At 37.8% G+C, this 24069-nt stretch overlaps 1 protein-coding gene across 2 annotated transcripts in view; it reads right to left on the minus strand.

Moving 5' to 3' along the window:
* Positions 1-6024, minus strand: part of PLPPR4 (phospholipid phosphatase related 4) — a 45544-nt gene extending 39520 nt beyond the window's left edge. The window contains exon 1 of one of the 2 annotated variants that reach the window (XM_024347357.3): positions 5406-6024. In XM_024347357.3, coding sequence (XP_024203125.2) covers positions 5406-5627 — 222 coding nt within the window. In that variant the 5' untranslated portion in view covers positions 5628-6024. The remainder of the gene's footprint in view (positions 1-5405) is intronic. The other variant, XM_524774.9, reaches the window with a different exon arrangement.
* Between the last annotated feature and the right edge of the window lie 18045 nt (positions 6025-24069).

Genomic DNA, 24069 nt, shown 5'->3' on the forward strand with positions numbered 1-24069 from the left:
CTGTGATCATGCCACTGCAATCCAGCCTGGGTGACAGAGCAAGACCCTGCCACACACACACACACACACACACACACACAAAAGGAATGAAAACTTTCTGAGTAATCTTAATTTTTTGAGATTAAAATATTCTGAATTGGAATGCTTCAGATACTGTAATTTTATGCTGAGTGGAGAGAGAGATGATATTCTTACTCCATGTGTATTTGTACATACCTATGCACAGAAGTGTGTGCATACATATGTGTCTTTGTGTGTTTTCTCGTATGAATAACAGGCAATTTCAAACTCTTTTCTCTATCTGTAGCCCTGTCAAAATATATTTGCATATAGGTCAAGCATAACTCTTCTGCCTTCATAAAATTAGCATCAGGTTTGTTATAAAAATGTTATATCATATAGCAGAATGTTTAAGTAAAAAGAATCCCTTTCCCATTTATTTCATGTTATAAATATATTTTTTTAGGTTTAAAAAGGTAATTTGTCATTTGTTTACATTATATAGTGAATTGATCTTTGAGCAGGATGACTAATGAGAATAAAATTGTGAGCCTGAGCCCCAGAGGGACCACTGTAATCCTTTGCATAAAGGAAGTGCACTAGCCCCAGACAACCAGCCTTATCACATATAATATTGGGCTATGCCCAAATAATTATAACTCATTCTACTATAAAGACACATATACACATATGTTTATTGCAACACTGTTCACAGTAGCAAAGACTTGGAACCAACCCAAATGCCCATCAGTGATATTCTGGATAAAGAAAATGTGGCACACATTCACCATGGAATACTATGCAGCCATAAAAAAGGATGACTTCATGTCCTTTGCAGGGATATGGATGAAGCTGGAAACCATCATTCTCAGCAAACTAACACAAGAACAGAAAACCAAACACCGGATGTTCTCACTCATAAGTGGGAGCTGAACAGTGAGAACACGTGGACACAGGAAGGGGAACATCACACACCAGGGCCTGTGGGGGTTGGGGGGCTAGGGGATGGATAGTATTAGGAGAAATACCTAATATAGGTGGCAGGTTGATGGGTGCAGCAAACCACCATGGCACGTGTATACCTATGTAACAAAACTGCATGTTCTGCACATGTACCCCAGAACTTAAAGTATAATAATAAACAAAAAGTTTGAATACTCTTTTGTTAACTCTAGGTATACTGCTGGCTGCAATTGCCACTGTAAGTGATACAGCCATCACTTGCAGTGTACTTGGGAACTTTAAGGGCATGATAAACCTTTTCTCTAGTGGAACATTGCTTTTTACCTGCTTTTCTCTTTATCCTAATAAGGTGTGAGTATGCTTGTCTGAGAGTTCTTTTCACAACTTGACCTTTGTTTTCCCAGGCTGTACAGTGTAAAACTGAGTTAAGAAACTTGCTCATAAAATGAGGTGCAAAACTAAAAATCATCGTATTTTTCAAGTCACCATCTAATATTACTGTCAACCATAAGCCATTTCATTAGCAAGCAGCACCATAAACCAAAAATGTAAGAAAAAAATAATTCTATCCCTAAATTCTATCCCTTCAACTAATGTGTGCTTTAACATCAGGTATCGTGGTGAACAAGGACAAGATTACTTGGTTTTAGTGGCTGAACACCAACACCTCAGCCTAATGCCCATTGGGGTATAATTAGAGATACCTTGACACTCTGCAAATGGGCTGCCAACATCTTTACTCCTTCCTTGCATCTATCCAGAGTTCTTGTTGAGGGGCACTAGCCACTAACTGATGAGCCAATGTGGGGAGTATGCACTGTCCTCCAACTCTTTGTGCTTGGACACTCCCAGTGGAGGAGGAACTGAGCTGAGGAAGCTGATCTGTTGCCAGAGAAAACTGTATCACCCTGTTTGTCAGTGTGCCCTTGCCTTACTACATCTTCCTTTTTTACCAGTGAGAAACCATAGAAAGTAACTTTGCCTATGTGAATGTTCTTTCAACAAGTTGAGAGAGATTGTTATTGCAGTGGTGAAGAGCGTGACCTTTGAGTTAATACCCAGCCCTGCCTCTAACTTTGCTTTATAAAATTGGGCAAGTTGTTTAACTTTTATGAGTTTCAGTTTCTTCTTCAAAACACAGATAATAATGGCCTCTTTCTTAAAGAGAAACTTTGAAGATTGAACAACATGGTGGATGTAAAGCATTTAGCTTTATTGTTAGTACATACTAAGTACTTTATAAATGGTTGTCATTATTCTTGTACAAACTGTAAATAGTACTTCACTCTCCCCATTTGTGTCAATTAATACAAGTCCATTTCAAGAAGCCTGTGGAGCCCAAACTATTTCTAGAAATTGGGGAGAAGATGACTTCTTCTCAACAATGGGAACTCTTAAGCTAGACCTTGTCAGGACTTGATCCCTTAAGTCCAAACTATAAGTAAAATAATTTATTTCAGGTCAAGAACAGTTATAAGAAAGGAAAGGAACTAACATATCTTGATTGCCTACCATATCTCAGTCATGATCCTTTAACCTCATAATATATTCAATATTCTAAGACGTAGGTATAATAATTTCTCTTATGTATGAATACAGGTGTATTTATATTTATATTATGTAAATTCTATTATATGTGAAGAAACTAAGGATGAGAGAAGTAACTTGGCCAGAATTATTCATGTAGTATCTGGCAAAGGCGGTGTTTGAACCAAGTCAATCTGTCTGCAAGGCCCAGGATTTTCCTAGAGCATGCTGCCATTTTCCTGACACAACTCAGTCCATCTTGATTTCAGCCCCCTCTGGCTCGAGTGTAAGTTTCCCTTCCCTCATTTTCCCAATTAAAGTTTCTTCACATCTCATACCTATCATGAATTAGTAATTTAAAACTTCTAAACTCCTTGAAAAAAGGCAAAGTGTAAGTTGCTCATGGTGTCACTGACTTGAGAACCAGGGACTGTTTTCTCCTGAGATCTGTTTTGTTAGCCTCTTCTTGTTACTTAAATTATGGTTTGAGTAACAGAGAAGGCTAAAAATATATGCTTTAGACTGATATGTGACAGAAGGAGATTCACTCATGTTTCACTTTTCCATCTTAATTTCTAAGGTCTTGGGAAACTATGCTGTAAAGCAAAGTGTCATTACTCTAGAGCATTTTACTAACATGCAAATTCAAGCTATGTTTATTCATCCTACGAAGGAGATGTAAATTTAGTGCATTCTCACCACCTTCAAAATGAGTCATTTCAAAGGAGCGTGATAGTGCATGTGGTCAAACCCTTAAATAATTTTTATACTAATGCAGTCTCCCATTTTCTGGAGGCTCTTTAGTGGTTCATCATGCATTTAATTTTTAGGAAGATAATTTGCAATCGAATTGTGTGGCTCTGTCTTTGAAGTCTGTTAACCCCAAGATACAGTGTCATCAATGCTCATGTAAACTCCATGAATTGTGTTCAAGTAATTGTTCTACAGCTTGCCCTGCTAAGGAATTCATAGAGGGTATCTGAATAGGCCAAAGTAAAAGTAATGAATCTGGGCTATTTCCACTCATGGAAAAGAAGTAACAATTGTGAGATGTCTGTTCCTAAACACACAATTCAAATGCATTTTGAGGCACTTGTACTTTTAAAATTCTTGCTTAAGGGACATGTACTCCGGTTAAAGATGCCTCAAAAGCGCCCACGTACATTCTGTAAAGGCACATCCTTAATTCTCTGGTTTGCCTCCTCTTTCATGAGGGCATTTTCCTTGAAGCCATATAGCTGCAACCCACATGTAGTCAGCTTCTAGCTGACCTCAGGTGTGTTCCTTCCTGGAGATGGAACTCAGCCATTAACTGATTTCTCCTAGACAAATGTCATTGATTCAGACACAAATGAAATCACTATAATACAAAACTACACGGATTAGCCATGCGACAAGTGGTCTGATGGATTGAACTTGAAGGCAGGTATCTCATCTTTCTATTCCTTCGCCCTTTTCATCATGGAATCTTCTGCTACCTACATTTTTCTTGAGAAAGCTCTTTATTATCTTTCAACGAAAATTACCTAAACCATGTTCCCAAAAATCTCTTGTGAAAAGAGAAAGGATAATAAATGGATTCATTATTTTAAATACATAGATTTTTTTATTTGCTTCTTTTCTATGGTTCATGAATGCAGGGGTCACCCATCATTTCTCTGAAACTTATGCAAGTCACATACATCTTTCTTGAAACTGAAATTATTTAAAAAATTTATGACACTTCTACAAAACTTCCAAATATATTGTTACCTATAAGAACAGTCCGACAATGTCTCTTCTCCCAAGTTTCAAGGCAGTCACTATTCCTCAGCACAGATAAGCCTTACAATCATTGAATACAGAATCTACTGTTTGCACTTCGAAGGGCTAAACCTCCATATTTGGCTGAAAAGATGGCCAGAGAAGGATATTTATGATTCAGCAACAGTCTTATAATTCTCTATGCAACCCAGACTCTAACTAAACAGAATATAGTTTTGTGCCTAAAACCATCTGATTTCCCTAAACCTATGCAATACAACCCTTTAGTATCTGTAATTTAATAAACCTCTTGCTTAAAAATGTCTTCCTAATGCAATGGAGCACAGTACATGGAATCACTGTATCTGTCAATCTTTATAACACTCCTATGAATTGTTTCTCCTTCAAATACTGCATTTTGGTAAGTTAGAGGGTCATTACGGATACATCTGCATTTAATTGCTTATCTATAATACTGCTCAGCACAGTAAATACTCAGATACAAATCATGTAAAATCAGATGATGTCATAGATTTAAAATATTATATATAGTTATGTATACACACATATATAATATGTATTTTTTACTGTGGAAAGAGGCCAGTACGTTGATGATTGATGTTTAGAGATGCAGATCCAATTTCAGAAGCGTATGTAAGCACCAAAATAATATAATAGGAGAAGGATTTGGGGGGGGGGCAGGAGCAATAAAAGCAATTAACAATATTTGTACTATGTAAACACCTTCAACCCTCATATGCCCTAGGCATAGCTGTGTGCACACGGAGTTCCCGACACGTACTCGGCAGGTTGAAGACACAAATCCGGAAATATGGGCATCATGGCCCCTCTGGGGCACTAGCGGACGTTGTGCACACAGGCACTACAGGAGGGCCAAGGAACTAAAACCACACTCACTCACACAGGTATCCGTTCCCTGCAGGCCACCCAGCAGCGACACCTCTAATGGTAATCACCCCGGGCTGACAGGTATTCACAGGCACATTCGGGGAGCTGCTGTGAAATCTAGGGGAAGAGGGGAGGGTCGGGCATTTGGGGACAGCCGCGCGCGCCCGGCAGGATCTCTGCGCCTCCAACACTGTCCAGGACCTGAATTCGCTCAGGAGATGCCCAGAGGATCTGCATTATGCCAAGGCACTGGGCCAACTCACCTCGACGAAATAAAAGCAGGGCAGGAGGGTGACGCTGTCCTTGATCACTTTGCCCTTTGGCCTCTCCTTCGCCGACATCCCTGCCGCCTGCCCGGGTCTGCGTCCTCCCCCGGGCGAGGTGTGCACAGCGCAGCTGAGGCGAGCTGCCTCCTCCAGCCCCAAGCGCCCGGCGCCGCTGATGTCACATTCCCCGCGGCCACCGCTGGAGCCAGCGCGCTGCATGCAGCGCCCCCGCCTTCTCCCCGCCCCTTTTTGCAGCAACCCAGCTATTCCCTGAGCGGGCCAGTCCTCTTCCTCCCCTAGTCTGGCTCCTGCTCCCCGTTTTTCTGGCGAGAGACGACGTCCAGCTCCCTCCTCCAAGCTGTTGCTGCAATGGCTTCCCCTCCCTGTCACCCTCCCTCAGCTCTCTACCGCCCTTGCGACGCTCCAAGGCTGTCGGAGCTTGACGTCAAGAATCCGAAAAGGGGGACGCACTCCTGGTTTCTGCAGTAGTTAGGCTGAGGAGCTAAGCCACCTAGTCTCCTCCTGGGGAGCCTCCTAGGTCACTCTAGGAATGCCACTAAAGAATGCTAAGGATCAGAAGCCCTGCTCCAGCGCGCTGACCCATAGCAAGAAAACCAACCCCTACCTGCACGAAATGAGATCTTGGATCCCATACTGAAAAGTAGGCTGAGGTAGGCATTAACTGACAGCTTGTTGCTACCCAGGAATGGCAGCTCCTACGGGGGATTCTCTGCCTAGGGGACTCCTTATCTCCCTTCCATATCGAAGCACCCACTAACAAACACTACCGGTTGTGTGGGAATGATGTGAGTTCCTTGCATCCAGAGAGGCAGATGTGTGAATGCACAGGTAATGGGCATCCTCATTGAGCCCAGAGGCTACTGTATGTTCTAATCTCACTGTCACACCCCCAGAACAGTGTCAGTATTGCAATCATAACAGTAAAAAGAAGTATGTCTTCAGATATTAATAATCTAAAGTCCTTCATCTTGTTGGCAGTATACATGGCTAGTCTCAATTTTGTGATTACTTTGGCAACCAGAAGTATCAAGTTGATATAGAAGAGAGAAAGACCCAGCAAACACGAGACATGATATTATACTAATAAAGATGACCTAATTTTGTGATCACATGTCCCAGGCCATTTCCAATATCTCCAAGTCTCCATTTCAAGCATGTGATGGCCAATTCCCAACTCATTTATCCATTTCCCTTTTTTAGTTGCTCCTCCAATAGGTCTTTGGCAGTATGGGACCATCCTATCTAATAATATACTCATTTCACTGCCAACACCACCTCTTGCCCCCACTTTCCTCTGCCAGGCTTGGGTTCCAAAGTCTAGCAATATAATTGCTTGTTTCCGCCTCCCAATTTGCCATACTCACCTGATAATATCCCGGCTTAGTTGAACCCAATTCTCTGCCCTTACCAGAGCAACTGAAAGTGGCTGGAGAAAAACACACAACCGCATGATGCTGTCTCACATCCAACTCATGACCACAAACTCCAAGTAGGTCCTGGAGTTGCCGCCACGATTCTATAATTTTTTCTGTCCAGCCATTTTCCCATTCACAACTTCTCACTTCTCAAATCTCCTCATTCTCAGTTCATGACATTAACTCTTATTTCACTTAGAAAATAGAAGTAATCAGAAGAGAACTACATCTTCTTCCTAAACTCAATGCTTGCCCTCACCCCCCACCACACACAGCGACCGCCATCTCTTGCCTAGACTGGAATAAGCTAACGGCCTTCTAACTGTTCTACCAGCTTTTGCATTTGCCATTCCCACAACCTACAAACCATTCCCTACGCAGCAGCCAGAAAGGTCCTTTGGAAAGTAAACCCAATTGTTTTATTCCCCTACCCAAACCCTCCAAGAGCTCTCTTCCACTTCAATGGAAAGTCCAAACTTCCCGTCTCTTCCTTAAAGCCCTGCCTGGCCACCTTGCCTGGTTCTAGGACCTCATTCACATCACTTTGCACCTCAATGGTCTGGCCGTTCCAGCCTAGCCTTTCACTGCCTCAGGAGCTTTGTACTTACTGTTCCTTTGTCCAAGAACTCTGTTCCGCCAAAATTGCATGGCTTAACCCCTCATTTAATTCATATCTCTGCACAAATTTTAACTCCTCAGGGAAGTTGTGTTTGATGCACCGAGTAGATTCATAATCTCAGAACTCTGTTACTCTTTATTCTTTTATACTATTTTATTTTCCTCCATAGAATTTGTCACCATTTGATAGTATATCAAGTATTTCTGTGTCCTTTTTTATCTTGTCTGCCTCACCCACTAGTGAACTCCGTAAAGTCAAGCACATTTTCATTATTATGTTTTCTGGTAACTACAAGTGTGCCTGGCAAAGAGTAGGTTGTCAGTACATAGTGAAGAAATAAATGGAACAATAAAATTAAGTGATGCTTATATAACCGTATAGCATAGTTTTTCACATAGTATATGTTCATTAAGTGCTTGTTGATTCTGTTTAACTATTACATTAATCAGTAGTTATACTTTTCATTACTACCAATGTTACTTTGTCTTGTGGAGGGGGTGGGTACTGGAGCCCTTTCTTTTTTCAACCTTCTTGGTACCTCAAGAAAATTTACAATTTTTGGTGAGGTAAAAAATAAGCTAGAACATATTAAACTTAAGAGAGATGTTATCATCCTGGAAACTCAGTGTTTTTATTTGAGAAGAGGTGAAATATAAGACTAAACCCATACCCACCTAATTTCAATAGCAAAAAAACCTGAAGGTATGTGATAAAATATCAGAGATGTATGCTGACCATACATCAACAATTCAACAAATTGTCAAAACATCAGAAAGGTACTCTTTTTTTCCTCTCTAGCTGGTCTGCCCAGATTGACCTGCTCACATTGTCAAGGATCAGGAAATGTTTCAGAATTCAAAGCCAATACTTATTGTAAATCCTTTATCTTTCATTAGGTCAGATTCTCCTTCCTTCTGTCTCTCTTCTTTTGAATTTTATTTTTCTAATATATAGCATTTCATAAAACAATCAAGCTAAAGATTCCCTTAAATACTAAACACCATAGTAATGTCTTACATTGGGGTAACAGTTTGATATATATTACCTACTTTCACTTTTGATACTCAAAACAATGCAATGAAGTGAACAGGGCAAATGATTTCCCTATTTTATAAAAAAAATCAGTAGACAGAACTCAGAGATAGAATAAATAAATAGAAAAATTTGAACCCAAACAGAATAAAATTTGGAGTCAGAAGACATGAACTTGAGCTCAGGATTTGTAATGTTTGAACTCTGCTCATAAGCAAATCACTTAGTATCTCCAAGCTTTAGTTTTGTATTATGTAAAATGAGAAGAGTACTGGTACTATCTGACAACAATGCCTGGTAGCTTAATTGTGACGATATATGTGAAAGCACTTGGTGAAATGTAAAACTGGCTCATCCATTCATCAGTCCATCCATTCAACCTACAAGTATTTATTGATCCCCGGCTATGTGAGAGGCATATTTCTCACAAGACACCCACTGGAGAAAAGAGTATATATGCTTGTTGCCTTCATAGAATTCACAGGCTAATGTAGGTGAAGAGAAGACAGACACAGACAATAAATTAGTAATAGTAATAGACAACACCTCCATGAAGCTCACTATGGAATAAGCATCATTAACAATACTTTGCATCTTACCTCACGTACTCACAAGATCCTTATGAAATTAGTATCATTATTATCACATTTTATAGTTAAAAAACTGAGACTCAGGGGGTAAACTATGATTTTATGGAAGGACCACAGATATAATTAGTAGGGCTGAGACTGTTGAACTCAGTAGGTTGCTGCAGGCTATGTGATCTTAAGGGCTACACCTACTGCCTCTCTTTACAAACATATAATTATATCTTGTGATATAGACTACTAAACAAACAATTAAGGTGCAGTTGTAATCACAATGAGAAACTTCTTAAGAATGGTGGTTGTGGCACTATTCACAATAGCAAAGACTTGGAACCAACCCAAATGTCCATCAATAAAGAAAATGTGGAACATTTACACCATGGAGTACTATGCAGTCATAAAAAAGGATAAGTTCATGTCCTTTGCAGGGACATGGATGAAGCTGGAAACCATCATTCTCAGCAAACTATCACAAGAACAGAAAACCAAACACTGTGCATGTTCTCACTCATAAGTGGGAATTGAACAATGAGAACACATCGACGTAGGGAGGGGAATATCACACACTGGGGCCTATCGGGGGGTGAGGGGCTAGGGGTGGGATAACATTAGGAGAAATAGCTAATGTAGGTGACGGGTTGATGGGGGCAGCAAACCACCATGGCACATGTATACCTATGTAATAAAACTGCATGTTCTGCACATGTACCCCAGAACTTAAAGTATAATAAAATAATAATAACAATAATAATAAAAAGAAAAAGAAAGGTAGTCAAGGAAGTCCATGAGAGGAGTTGACATTCAAACCATTTACAGCACAGAGGCTACTAGAGAACACTCCAAAACTAAAAAATATGTTTCATCCCATCTTTACCACATAAATTCACATTGAAGCCAAGTGCAAAACTTTTATATTGAATGTTGCTTCATGTATGCTAGTTGCAGCCCTACATTATAATAGTGACATTAAAAACAATTTAATGTGCCTCACAGAACTTGAACATTTTCAATGGAAATCCTGTTTCAGTGCATTCGAATGAAAAATGGCACCCACTGAAAAAGCAGCCCTCTGACATTTCGCGAGACAGAGTACTTCATAGCACAAATAACCTGGAAAAAATATGCCTGAAAATGCATTTGACACTATTATTTAAAGTGTCAGACTTCTCAGACAAGAAAGAAGTCGTTTTTCTCTATATTGGATTTGTGTGCCCATAGCCAAATGCAAACTGCTTTTCTGTTTCCTGGCAACTATTTGCCCTTTGGGTATTTGCATGACATTTATCTTTAAGGTCATAAAAATATATTTAAATTAGTTACGTATTTCTCAGATATCAGCCCACTCCACCACATTTTAAGGGGACAATGTAAGATTTTATTGCATTTTTCTAAATGGAAGAAACTTAACATAACTGAATATGCAGATGTGTGAAGTAGGAAAAACACTGAAATGAGAAGCTTCTGAAGGATGAGAAAGTGATGTTTTAGTTACAGCCTCATCATTGACTAATTCCACGGCTGTAAATAAGAGCATTTTAACTCAGGGACTCCGTTTCCACATCTAAAATGTATAGGTTAGAGGAGTGAAATGGACATCTGTTGTGTGTTTGTTCAGGAGCCATCATTCCTTCTTTTTGTGATGGTTTCTTGAATTTTCATGATAAACGGTCCCACTTCTACAGTCCAAACTAGGACTGTAAATGAAGGTATTCAGTCGGCCCTAGGCCAGATAGGATAGTGACCAAATGTGAGCAACTGGACCCCGTTCCCCAGGAATCTGAATCTTGAGGAAAGTGATACAGAGACAGAAAATTGTTGGTGTTGATGCATGATAGAAGAAAAGAGAATGATAACTAATGCCGGCCTTTTGGTTCTCTGAACTGTCCTTTTTACCTTTCCCTTAAGAAGTCTGGCTTTTTTCTTTTCTTTTGTTTCCTTTTATATCCCCATTTTCTTTCCAAATATATCCTTTCCTCTCCTCTTTCCTGTCTTTCTCATTAATTTAGCCAGAGCCCATTTTATGTGCCCACAACAAATAAAAACATTTTCTGTGCCCACAATCAAACAAAAAAGTCACATATCTTTGATAAGAAGACATGACTTTTTTGTTTTTTAATCTAACATCAAATTTACCTAACGGCAATTCTTATGGCAAGAAATTCTTTTTTTTTTTTTTTGAGATGGATTTTCACTCTCTTGCCCAGGCTGGAGTGCAGTGGCACGATCTCAGCTCACTGCAACCTCCACCTCCTGGGTTCAAGTGATTCTCCTGCCTCAACCTCCAGGGTAGCTGGGACTACAGGTGTATGCCACCACGCCAGGCTAATTTTTGTATTTTTAATAGAGATGGGATTTCACCATGTTGGCCAGGCTGGTCTTGAACTCCTGACCTCAAGTGATCTGCCTGCCTCGGCCTCCCAAAGTGTTGGGATTACAGGTGTAAGCCACCATGCCTGACCCAGGCAAGAGATTTTTTAAATATAATTTTACCTTTTTTTATTTTTTATTTTTTTTTTACCATCAATGACTTTTGTCCACTATGGTCCTCTGTGATTCCCTATCAGGATATGGTAGAAGCTGATTTACATGAATCTACGGAGCTTCATCCCACAGGAACATAACTTTGCCCTGGAAATCAGTGGCTTCCCCAGGATAACCTACAGCAGTGATATAGGCAACAAAACAAAAAGTTCATTGCAGAGTTGTGTTGTGCATTGTCATACCAGTGTGTTGTGAATGGGTTTCAACTGTCCCATAAGATATTGATCCCCTCAGGGCCTTAGCAGGGTCTGTGCAAAGTCTCAATGCAGATTGCTTCTGGTTGCAATAATCCAGATTCAAGGTGGAACAGTGCGTGACAGCAAGTTCAGAAGGCTATAAATCGGAAGAGAAACAACTTCAGAATTTGCTGCTGCACCCCAATGTACTAAATATAGCCAAGAGGGAGCCCCACTACTTGGAAACCCACTGGACAACCAGCTGCAGCATATGTTATTGCCCAAGGAGCACCGGGCACACCCCTAGGTGTGGTCTGTTAAAGGTGCTTGGAGAGTGGAGAGATCCAACGGTTCTCCTCACAGGTACAACAGAGGGAAGAGATTGCTATTTCTGTCTTCTCTCTGTAAATTCTGTCCATGGGTACAGATATGTCTTGTTTATGGCTTCCATGCTACCTGCATAGCAATGGCTCTAAAAATGAATGTACATTCTGCAAATAAAGCATTATTTTTCTTTTGCAATATGTGATAAAAGATATTTAATTGGATTTAGAAACATCTAAGTTTATCACAAGAAATTTAAACATTACTTTTGTCAATGAAGGCAGTGCTATTGAATTCTTCACATGTAATTTCAAGGGTTGTTGTATTTTTAATGACTATAAAGCAATGATATCAGATTTTTATCACCTACTTGTGCAAAGTTTCTCTTCAATGGTTACTATCAAGAATTTAAAGAGGTCAAAAGTAAAAATTCTGATGAGAAAATGTATGTAGCCATTCTCTGCACAAGTAAGCTCAAGTAAGCTCAAGTTTCTCATTTAAAAATTGAATAGATTTTATTTGGAAGTTTTAAATTTAAAGTATTTCTCCAAAACTTGATTTTTCTTCATGTTCACATACTACAAAAATGTGATGCTTTTCCTACTAAGTTCTGCAAAGCTGCCTTCAATTCCCTTTTAAAACATTTACCTTATTGTGCTGTGTTAATACACTAGTTTATGTGTGAAAGGGTTGAGAAATACACACATATAAATTGGCCATTCCTTTTTCTTCAGTGTCACACTGCAACTGGTTCTCTACTATATTCCTGCAAAGTAACAAGCAGCAGCTATTTAAAGTATAAGATGATCCAAACCACTCAATCTAAAAATCTTGTCATCATCCTTGATTTATGCATGCCTGTGTCCCTTATATTTAGTCTCCAAATTCTTTTGAATTTCCAATGAACTTTTGCCCTTTCGTATTTTTCTCTTCCGTATTTCCATTAGCATCAATTAATGCCTGGTTTCCTAAAAAAGTCAGCTATGGCCTTCAGGCTCTTCCATCATACAACACCCCTCTGGGTAAGTCCTGCCCCACTAGACACTTGTCTTGTGTCCCGCTCTGCAGAGATGTATCCTCTCCTCTGATGAGCTTGTTTGAGCTGCACTTGCACCATCTTTGTTCTGTTCCTGTGCCTTCTCACATGCTGTTCTACTCTCCTGGAATGCACTCATATCTCACATTTCTGAATTTTGTCCTTGCTACTCTAGCTCTCAAAGGCATCTCTCTGAATACCAGTAGACCTTATTTTGACTGCACAATCTAGCACAAGGCTATAAATCATTTTATTTTATTTGATATATTCTCATCTTGTACTTCCAATTGTATGAGTGAATTGGAGAAACAACACGTCATTTCTCTTTTCTCCATTTCCTCTTTTCCATGTCTGCTCTTACCATTTTGTTCACTTCATTATTTCAGTGACAGTATCATAGCCTAGTGGCTAATTTCCCTAACTACGAATCTTCCATTTTCTGATCAAGTCTATAACTTTGCGCCATGAAAATTCTCTTAAAGCACAATTTTGATCATGCCACTCTCTTGCTCAAAAGTGCTTTATGATTCTTCATTGCCTATAAAATTGTATTCAGTCTTTAGCCTGGCATATAAGAAGGGCCTCTGCCTGGCCTCCACCAATCTTTCCATCTTACCTCTCCTCCCTATACAGACACTAACTCCAGACATCCTAGGCTACATGGCATTTTATAAACCATATTATCTTGCATCAAAGCCTTTTTTGTACTCTTCCTTTAATGATTTTTCAAATTTCAAACCAAAGTAACCTCCTTATGAGATTTCCTCAAACTTTCCCTCCTATGTGATCCTTTAGAGCTTTCTTTGGACATTTTTGTAGATCACGTATAAAAATTTTGCCTTGATTGTCTTATTTACCCCCAATAATATTTTTCTTCTTGAAAGTATAAGCCATATCTAATTCACCTTTTCTTCCTTTTTGAACCCTTAACATAGTATTTTGTACATATCAAGAGTTCAGCGAATCTTTATTGAATAAATAAATTTCATTCCTTTTACCCTTCCTTCTACAGTGATGACTATAAAACTGGAACAACATAAATGTTTTGAATGTTCAATTACTGATTTTATAATTTATATAAATGAATAAGCACCCTGTCTCTCTCCCTTTCTCTCTCCTGACACTATGAGAATGCCATCGGCTCCAACAAGAAGTGCATTCTCTCAATCCTTTAGTAATTATCCATTGGTTGCAAGTTAGATTATGTATTATGATTAGTACAACATGGGAATTTTGAGCATCTCTTAGGAGCTGCTGAGAAATATGCTTCAGTAAAGTAGATCTTTATTGTCCCCTCTTCTCTCCGCAGTTTCTAGTCCCATGCCTTCTCTTAAATATTGCATCTTAAATTCTACTAAAGATTTGCTTCCCCTTTGAAGTTTCCGGGTTTGTTCCCAGGCTAAGACAGCTCCAAATGGTTCTATAATCTATATGTTAGTTGTCCTCGTTTTCTCTACCTGTGCATCTATGTGGCTCTTGCATGCATCTTCCCACCTGTCCTGTTCTCCTTACTTGTTGAACTCTTCTGTGGGCTGGGACTTTTATTTGTCACATTAAAATACAATTTTTCTTTACACCCTCTCTTAATTTGACTGTTGTGATGATAGACATTATGTTTCAGAACCAATTGTAAGAAAAATTGGGGCAAAAGTCCAAATGATTTTAGAATAAATTAATGAAAGAAAACACCTTCCTGGATATGAAAAACCACCTTTACTAACACTCATAAAACTTTCATGTATACTATTTGTTATCGAAGCTCCTATCAAAAGAGCTGAAGCAAGATTATTGCTAAAATTAAGACACTTCATAACTTTAAAATAAAACATATAGAATTAAAGTTTATTTCAATTTCACAGCAGTATATAAAATACATAAAAATTGGCCAGGCGTGGTGGCTCATGCCTGTAATCGCACACTTTGGGAGGCTGAGGCAGGCAGATCATTTGAGGTGAGGAGTTTGAGAACAGTCTGGCCAACACAGTGAAACCCCATCTCTACTAAAAATACAAAATTAGCCAGGCATGGTGGCATGCACCTGTAGTCCCAGACAATTGGGACGCTGAGGCAGGAGAATCACTTGAACCTGGGAGGTGGAGGTTGCAGTGAGCTGAGATTGTGCCACTGTACTCCAGCCTGGGTGACAGAGTAAGACTCCCTCTAAAAATAATAAAATAAAATACATAAAATTATAGACTTTAAATAATTTTTAACCCTTTAGTTACTCCTTTGATATAGATTTGTTCATTGATAGTTGAAAAATGACTCTATTTATACTGGACTCCTTTTTGATACATAACAGTAACACAAACTCGATTTCTTTCTTTCTTTCCTTTCTTTTCTTTTTTTCTTTAATGAGGTCTTTCTTTGTCACCCAGGCTGGAGTGCAGTGATGTGGTCATGGCTCACTGCAGCTTTGAACTCCTGAGTTCAAATGATCCTCCCACCTTAGCCTCCTGAGCAGACAGGACTACAGGTGTGTGCCACCATTCCTGGCCAATTTTTTTTTTTTTTTTGTAGATTTGGAATCTTACTATGTTGCCCAGGGTGGTCTTAAACTCTTAGCTTCAGGTGATCCTCCCACCTCACCCTCCCAAAGCACTGGGATTACAGGCATGTGCCACCACTCTTGGCTGCAAATGTGATTTCATATAGATGTGGAGTCACAAACAACAGAGAATCTCTAGTCCTGTCTCTGCAAATAGGGAGACTATGCTCACTTGATCTTTAGAATTCTCAGATTCATTGACTTGCCCATCACATGCAATTGTATGTTATTAATTTATCATTCAATAAAATGTTCTTTCATAAAACTTTGACTTTGATTCCATGTATAGGAAATATCTGTCGCTTTGGTTTGCAATGACCCCTTCTTTTGAGAGAGGTCCTCTCTTCCAAATACAAGCTAATATGTGGTCCTGAGACATCCGGACATTTTCTGTTAGATTGCACCACACTAATAGTGGGGTGAGCACACAACTGAAGTGAAGCCTATCATTTATGCTACCCTATATCCTCTGGCCATGGAGATTTGTCCAGAGATGATCATGAAACCAGTAGGAGCCTATCTGAATACCCAGGAGTTTTCTAACTAGAATCAAAGGAGAAGAGTGTCCTTCTCTTTCTGGTGGCAAAGCTGTACAGATGTAAGTACCAAAGCCGCCTATGTTCATGTCGCCTCAAGCAAATGAAGAAAGTCTTACACTTGTGAAAGAGAATAAAACTGGCATTAATAGAGAAGAGATGAGATATAGAAATTCTCAAGAGCTTTTAGTCCCTGAGTTCAACTACTTAGAAGAAGAGCTCCAACACAACCTTCTGTTCAACCTTTGAGGTTCAGTATATGAGTTTGTAATCACCTCCTCCCCCAACTATTTTTGCCTAAGTTACTTGTTTGTGAGTTCCTTTCACTTATAAACAAAAATCTCTGTGCAATATACACTTTATAAAGTGCAAGCAATATAGAATAATACTAACGATGTTGTAAGATTTTTTCTGTGGGATTAAAGTATGAAGTGTTACCAATCAGTATCTGATTTCAAGCTATAATCAGTCTTACTATGCCATCATCCTGAGACGCATCACAATAGACTACAAATTAAGCCGTAACACAAGTTACTCACCACTGCATAATTTGCTGCCACCCACAACTTGCATGGAGAGGTGATGACAAGGATGCCCATCAACCCCTCTTATATAGTAATTCTGGAGTTTCTCTACTTGCAGGCACATACGTCTTGCCCGTGGGCGCAGCTCACTGGGGTTAACTGCAGCTGGCAGATTTTGATTGGTGAATTGTGCAAGTTGTGTGAGAAGCCAGCAGGTGTGAGGTGATGCCAGAATAAAGATAAGTAGGGCACTGGCAAGTTAAAAAGAATCAATACACAAAGTGTTGATTTAATTTGCATTTTAAAAACTTGAGCTTCTATTCCATTTAGAATGTCTAGCCCTTCCAGAAAGGACTTCTTGCATTCCAGGAAAATGAGCTCACACCTGAATAAGGGTTTCTTTTGAACAAGGCTAAATTTTATTTTTATGAAGACAAATTGCAAGTTCATTCTACAGGAAAAGAGAGAAGTCATCTTGGAGCAGATCTTTACTTTAAAAAGAGTTGATCTAGGCAGGTGTAAATAGAATAGGACCCAACATCCCCGAGGAAGACTTTTAAGGCCAAGGAAGCCAAGAAAGTTGTTTGCTCTGGTATTTTGAAAAATGAATCTGTTTGATTTAATTTAAAAAGCTAGGATCCTCATGTAAGAAAGTGAAACCAGCCCAATTGTCTCACAGAATTGATATTTACAGTTTAATAAACATAGAAATTGAACCTCCTAGTCTTAATGTTTTTTTTTTTATTTTTTAAAACTTGTATTTTAAATTCAGGGTTACATGTGAAAGTTTGTTACATAGGTAAACTCATGTCACAAGGGTTTGTGGGACAGATTATTTCACCATCTAGGAATTGAGCCCGGTATCTAATAGTTATCTTTTCCGCTCCTCTCCCTCTTCCCACCCTTCACCCTCAAGTAGACTCCAGTATCTGTTTTTTCTTCTTTGTGTTCGTAAGTTCTCACTGTTTAGCTCCCACTTACAAGTGACAACATGAGGTATTTGATTTTCTATTCCTGCATTAGTTTGCTGAGGATAATAGTCTCCATCTCCATCCATGTTCCTGCAAAGACATGATCTCATTCTTTTTTATGGCTGCATAGTATTCCATGGTGCATATGTACCACATTTTAAAAATCCCATCTGTCATTGATGGGCCTTTAGGTTGATTCCATGTCTTTGCTATTGTGAATAGTGCTATAATGTACATTCACGTGCATGTGTCTATATGGTAGAATGATTTATATTCCTTTGGGTATATATCCAGTAATGGGATTGCTGGGTTGAATGGTAGTTCTGCTTTTAGCTCTTTGAAAAATCACGATAATATTTTCCACAATGGTTGAGCTAATTTACACTCCCACCAACAGTGTATAAGTATTCCCTTTTCTCCATAGCCTCACCAGCATCTGTTATTTTTTACTTTTATTAAAAAGCCATTTTATTATTTTAAAATTATTAATTTTAAACAGTATATTAATATATAATTAATATTAGAGCAATATATTTTATTAAATTAATATTATGTAATTATTGTTTATTATTAAATAGCCACTATGACTGATATGAGATGGTATCTCATTGTGAACCATTCAGTCTTAAAGGTTGAGAAACATATTTGTCTTACCTGGATAGACAGATAGATAGATAGAAAGATAGATAGATAGATAAAGATGATAGCAATGGAGATGATAATTTCCTGCATTCCTTTCTCAGGAAATCGACTATCAGGAGTCCCAAGTAGTATCAAGGAACTGAAATTTACTAGATCATTGCTTCTGGACCAGGAAACACCAGACCCATTATTCATCATGATTGCCTAACCAACCACCTGCTGCCTATTGACCAACTCCTCTTACCTACCCCTCCCTAATTCTTGTTTTCCTGCACTTTAGCTACATTCCTTCCCCCACTATATAAACCCCTTATTTTGATCGATTGGGAAGATAGATTTGAAACTCATCTCCCATTTCCTCAGCTGTAGCACCTTGTATGGTGTTGTGCTTTGAGGAACCATGAATCAGCATAAGATTGTGAAATAATAGAGCTCTAACCTGGCAGTCCCAAAGTGGGGCACTACTGGAGTCTGTGTCAGGCTCCAAATGAGGGAGAGAGCCTCAGCATCCTCGAGGTAACCTGCACTGGACCGTGGAGGACCAGGATGCAGCAGCAAATAGAGCAAAAATGCCTCAGACAAAAAGAAGATTTTCAATTCTCTCTCTTCTGACATTGGAAGTGGACTCAGCTCTTTGATGAACCAGTTAGACCTTGGGGGTTTTGGACCCCCTAGAGCAGGGGCTGGTGAATGACTGGCTCACAGCCCGAATCCAGCTTGCTTTTGTAATTAGTTTTATTGGAACACAAATACACCCATTCCTTTCTGTATTGTCTATGTCTGCTTTGACCCTACAATGGCAGAGTGGAGTAGCTGTGACAGAGATTATGTAGTGTGCAAAACCTAAAATATTTACTCTCAGGCCCTTTATAGAAAAGTAAATCCTCATCCCTGATATTCAACAGCTTCCACAATTTCCATCACTTCATCTATCCTAATTCTCACTAATTCTGAATTTTAGTCTCTGAGTTTGGTCTGAACCCATGTGATTGATCTTACTGTCCCTAGTATGGACCATGACTTTTTCCTCATATACCATTTCTCACTAATTTCCCTCATGGCCAAGTTCTTAAACCACATTCTACCCAACCACAATATATAGTGTTTGACTCTTTAATGTCACATTCTATGGATGTGAATTTCCTAGTGCAGTGAATTTCTGACATGACTTTAGACACACAGGAATAACAAGGACACAAAGTAGAGTTTAAAATTTATTTTTATAAAAAAGTTGACAGAAATGAAATATATTCCCTAATATGCCATAAAATACAGTGAAGTAATATTTTAATATGATATTTAAATTTCAGACATCTACTTGCCTCTGCAAATATTATTCATAGCAAAATTTAAACCTTAAAATGTCATAAAATGGCAAAAGCCACTTGTAAAAATCTTTAATTTATTCAGTCTGTGCTGAGTCTTTTGTAAGTTATTTAAAATGACATGCAAATCAGAGCAAATTAAACATTACTTCATGAAAAGCAGATTTTCAGATGTAATCAACATGTCATTTGAATAACAGTCTTAATGTTATTTAAACACCGAAACCAAATGTTGTATTGATTAGAAAGGAATATGACTAGATTTAATGGAAATAATGTTGTTTTCTATTGTTGACCAGCTACTCATTACCATCATAACACAATAACAATTTCAAAAGTATATAAAATGATATACATATACATGTATCTACACACATATATGTTTATGTACATGCACATGTAAGAGAGAGATAGCTACATTTTCATCCATATTTATCAATCAAATTTAAGCTAAACTAAAAATTTGATAATTGAACAAATATTTATTGAGGGAGTATTCTAGACAAAGATAATTTTTCAAATAAAATTGGCTGGCAAATAACTTAAAATCACAATACATGTAATGAGTTAAGTTCACACAAATGAGAATCAGCAGAATTAATAGACAGAAACAGATCCAAATTAACTCTAGATATTGGATACCTGAATAAAACAAGCACTCTGTAACTGTTCATGGAGATAAAAGTGGAACCAATTTTTTCAAGGGATTTAGGTTTGCATATTTGAAGAGGAACTATCTAAAAATTATGTAACGGAATGATTACATAGATAGGTTTAGCAGTAGATTAGACCCTGATAAAAGTATCGAAAAAGAAACATGATAAAAATGGCATGTAAGTCAAGAAAAGCTTACATAGATCTAGAGTATTCTAAGTCTTTGCATTTTCTTATAGAAAAAAAGAGGAAAAGAAAATATAACAGGTAGAACAAATTAAAAGCATACAAGGAAATGGAAGATATATATTTAAAATATATCATATACTGTATATAATATATATTATGTATATAATTACATGAATTTATATTGACTAAGTTATATAGTTAAAATGCAAGGATTAACACATGATATTTAAAAATTAATTTCATCCTATTCACCGATTTTGAATATTTGAAAGTATAGATAAGAGAAATAGTAAACCATACAAAAACTTAGCCAAAAGAAACTAAGGTAGCTGTATTTATTTGCAACAGTATAAAAAATTATGCAGGCCCTAGAAATTAACTTAGAGTTGTGCAGGACTTCGACAGTAAAAGTTAAACATTTTAATGAGATAAAATAAAGTTCTCGATATTATACTAACGGAGTAATACTTTTTTTGGAGTGAAACACTCAATAATAAAAAAATGTTAGTTCTCCTGAACTCACCTATAAATTCAAGACGGTCTCGATAAAAATCCAAAATATTTATTTGAGCAACTTGACAATCTATTTCTAAAATGTATATAAAAATTAAAATGCCATGAATTTTGCCTTTATTAAAAAATTGTTGATTAGACATTATGGTCATCTGTTTCCTCAATTTCATAGAAGTATATTAAAAAATATTACCAAGACATAGCAAATGACTCTAAAGTATACCTTGCTCATTCACTTAAAACCACTTTGTTTATCCAGTAAAACTTATATGATGAAGGAGTAAAAGTAACTCTATAAAATTAGGTATTATTTACATTTGGAGTTTGCCCATTAATTACAAGTAAAAACTTATAGTTTATGCCAAAACTGTTTGAAACGGCACTCAAAGTACTTTAAAAATATAAAAAAGAGAAATTGACACAAGAATTCTTACCAAGAAATTGATAATTTTTATGATTAAAACTTAAATTTACAATTTTGAATTTGACTAACTTAACTCTATCCGAGGAGGATAAATCGATCCTAGTTAATTGAAGCCAGTTGTTCAAAATTCAACATATTAAATCTTAGATTGCATTTGGGGATCTTGCCTACTGCAACAAGTCAAGGTGTCTGAAAATTATATCTGTCTTTTATAAAGGGAAAGGTGATTGCCAATAAGCAGATGAGAAAGGAGAACAGCATGGTGTTTTCTGAGGTAGACCAACTTTAGGAAAGAGTTTATATGGCAGTTTAGCACTTGGACAATATTTTTTAAAAAACTATGCAATAGAGAAGTCTTAGTGTATCGAACAGGATATCCATTACTCATTTTAAAGACCTCAGATATAAATGATATGGTAGAAGGGAGTACATGGTATGACTTAAAAAAAAATTGGACTTGCTCTGTATACTCTTACTGTTACCAAGACTTTAAATTTTATGTAATGCTAGTGACACCCAATACTCTCTCTAAGCTGACATAGAGCTGCTGGTGGAAATATCATTTTAATGCCTCCCAACTCCCATATGACCTCACATGATTTATCTTTCCTAAAAAACGTTCTGCCTGTATTCCTTTATTAGTTTCATCCAGACACCCAAGACACTTTTCTTATTTACCTCTCCTATTGGCCCCTGAGTCTTGCTAATTTCTTGAGGTATCCTCTCATTTATGTCACAATGCCCTAATCTCTTCTCATTGAGAATACTGCAAAATCCTTCCAACTGTTAGCCCTGTCTCCAGTTTTGTATCTGATTAATCACTGTATCCTATTGCCAGAGTAATTGTCGAAAATGCAAACCTCAGCATATTATACACCTATGATCACGTTTTAATGGTATCCCATTCCATTCAGCAGTACTTGTCAAACTTTTCCATTTTTCATAAGAGGATAATAAATTTATATCTACAAAAGAGAAAAACTTAGTTGAAGACTTGTATTTTATTTTTAATTCATGTGAATTAAGGTGTCATTCTGTAATATAATCATGTGTGGTGTTTTTAAAATTTTATTTATTTTTAAAATCATCACATTGTAATTGCACATTGAATCATGTGTATTTTAATTATTTACCATTTAAATCTGTTCACTGCCTCCAAAGGCCTCCATACTTGCATTGATGTCTTTCCTCCTCTCCCCATTATAAATACTGAAACTCTAGAAAGTTGTCCTAAATTGAGTTATTTCTCTGGCTTATCAGATATCTTTTGCACACGAATGTATCCAATCCCCACATATTTAAGAATAATGAACCTACAAGACAAATATAAAGTTTTACTTATATTTTTATTTTGATTTTAAAATTGTAAAATATAATCACCCATATTCAAAAATACAGAGACAGATGTATAATTTAATAAGGTACAACACGGTTAACTCCAGAGTAATTTTCAGGTCAAAAAGTAGGAGGTTGCCAGCCTACCAGAACCTCCCGATGTGTCCTTTCTCTAGAGCTTGATTGTTTCACTCAACATGATATTTTTAAGAGTCCTCTGTGTATGATATGTAAATGTAGTTCTTTTTTCTTTTTTCTGTTGCCTTTTTTCTGTTGATTCTCCTGCCTCAGTCTCCCAAGTAGCTGGGATCACAGGCATTCACCACCATGCCTGGCTAATTTTGTATTTTTAGTAGAGACGGGGTTTCTCCATGTTGGTCAGGCTGGTCTCGAACTCCCGACCTCAGGTGATCCACCTGCATTGGCCTCCCAAAGTGCAGGGAATTTAGCATGTGGAAATACCACAATGACTTAGGCATTTCAAAGATTACAGATAGTTAGGTCAGTTTTTATTTCTGGGGATTCTAATCAGGCTTCTAAGAATATTCCTATACATGTCTTGTGGTACACATGCGCACTAGTTTCTCTAGGGTGTGTACCTAGGAGTGGAAGTGCTAGTCATAGAGAATGAATATTTTGATTTTACTATATAACATCAAACTGTTTTCTAAAGTGGTAGTACCAGCAATGTGTGAGAATTCCCATTGCTCCACATATTCTGTAGTGTGAGACTATTTAATTGCAACAAATGTGGTTGTTGGTTTGTGATACCTCATTTCAGTTTTACTTTGCATTTTCTAAACTTTTTTTTTTTTTTTTTTTTTTGAGACAGAGTTTTGCTCTTGTTGCCCAGGCTGGAGTGCAATGGTGCGATCTCAGCTCACCACAACCTCCACCTCCTGGGTTCAAGTGATTCTCCTGCCTCAGCCTCCCAAGTAGCTGGGATTACAGGCATGCACCACCACGCCTGGCTAATTTTGTATTCTTAGTAGAGACAGGGTTTCTGCATGTTGGTCAGGCTGGTCTCGAACTCCTGACCTCAGGTGATCCACCTGCATTGGCCTCCCAAAGTGCTGGGATTACAGGCATGAGCCACTGCGCCCAGCTGCATTTTCTAAACTTCTAATGAGGATGATCACCTTCTCATACATCTATGGGCCATTGAATAGTCTGTTTTGTGGTGTGCTTGCTCAAATCCTTTGCCAGTTTTTCTATGAAGGTTCTTGTCATTTTTGTTTTTCATTTGTAT

This window comes from Pan troglodytes, chromosome 1, assembly GCF_028858775.2.
Source record: "Pan troglodytes isolate AG18354 chromosome 1, NHGRI_mPanTro3-v2.0_pri, whole genome shotgun sequence".
Taxonomy (NCBI): domain Eukaryota; kingdom Metazoa; phylum Chordata; class Mammalia; order Primates; family Hominidae; genus Pan; species Pan troglodytes.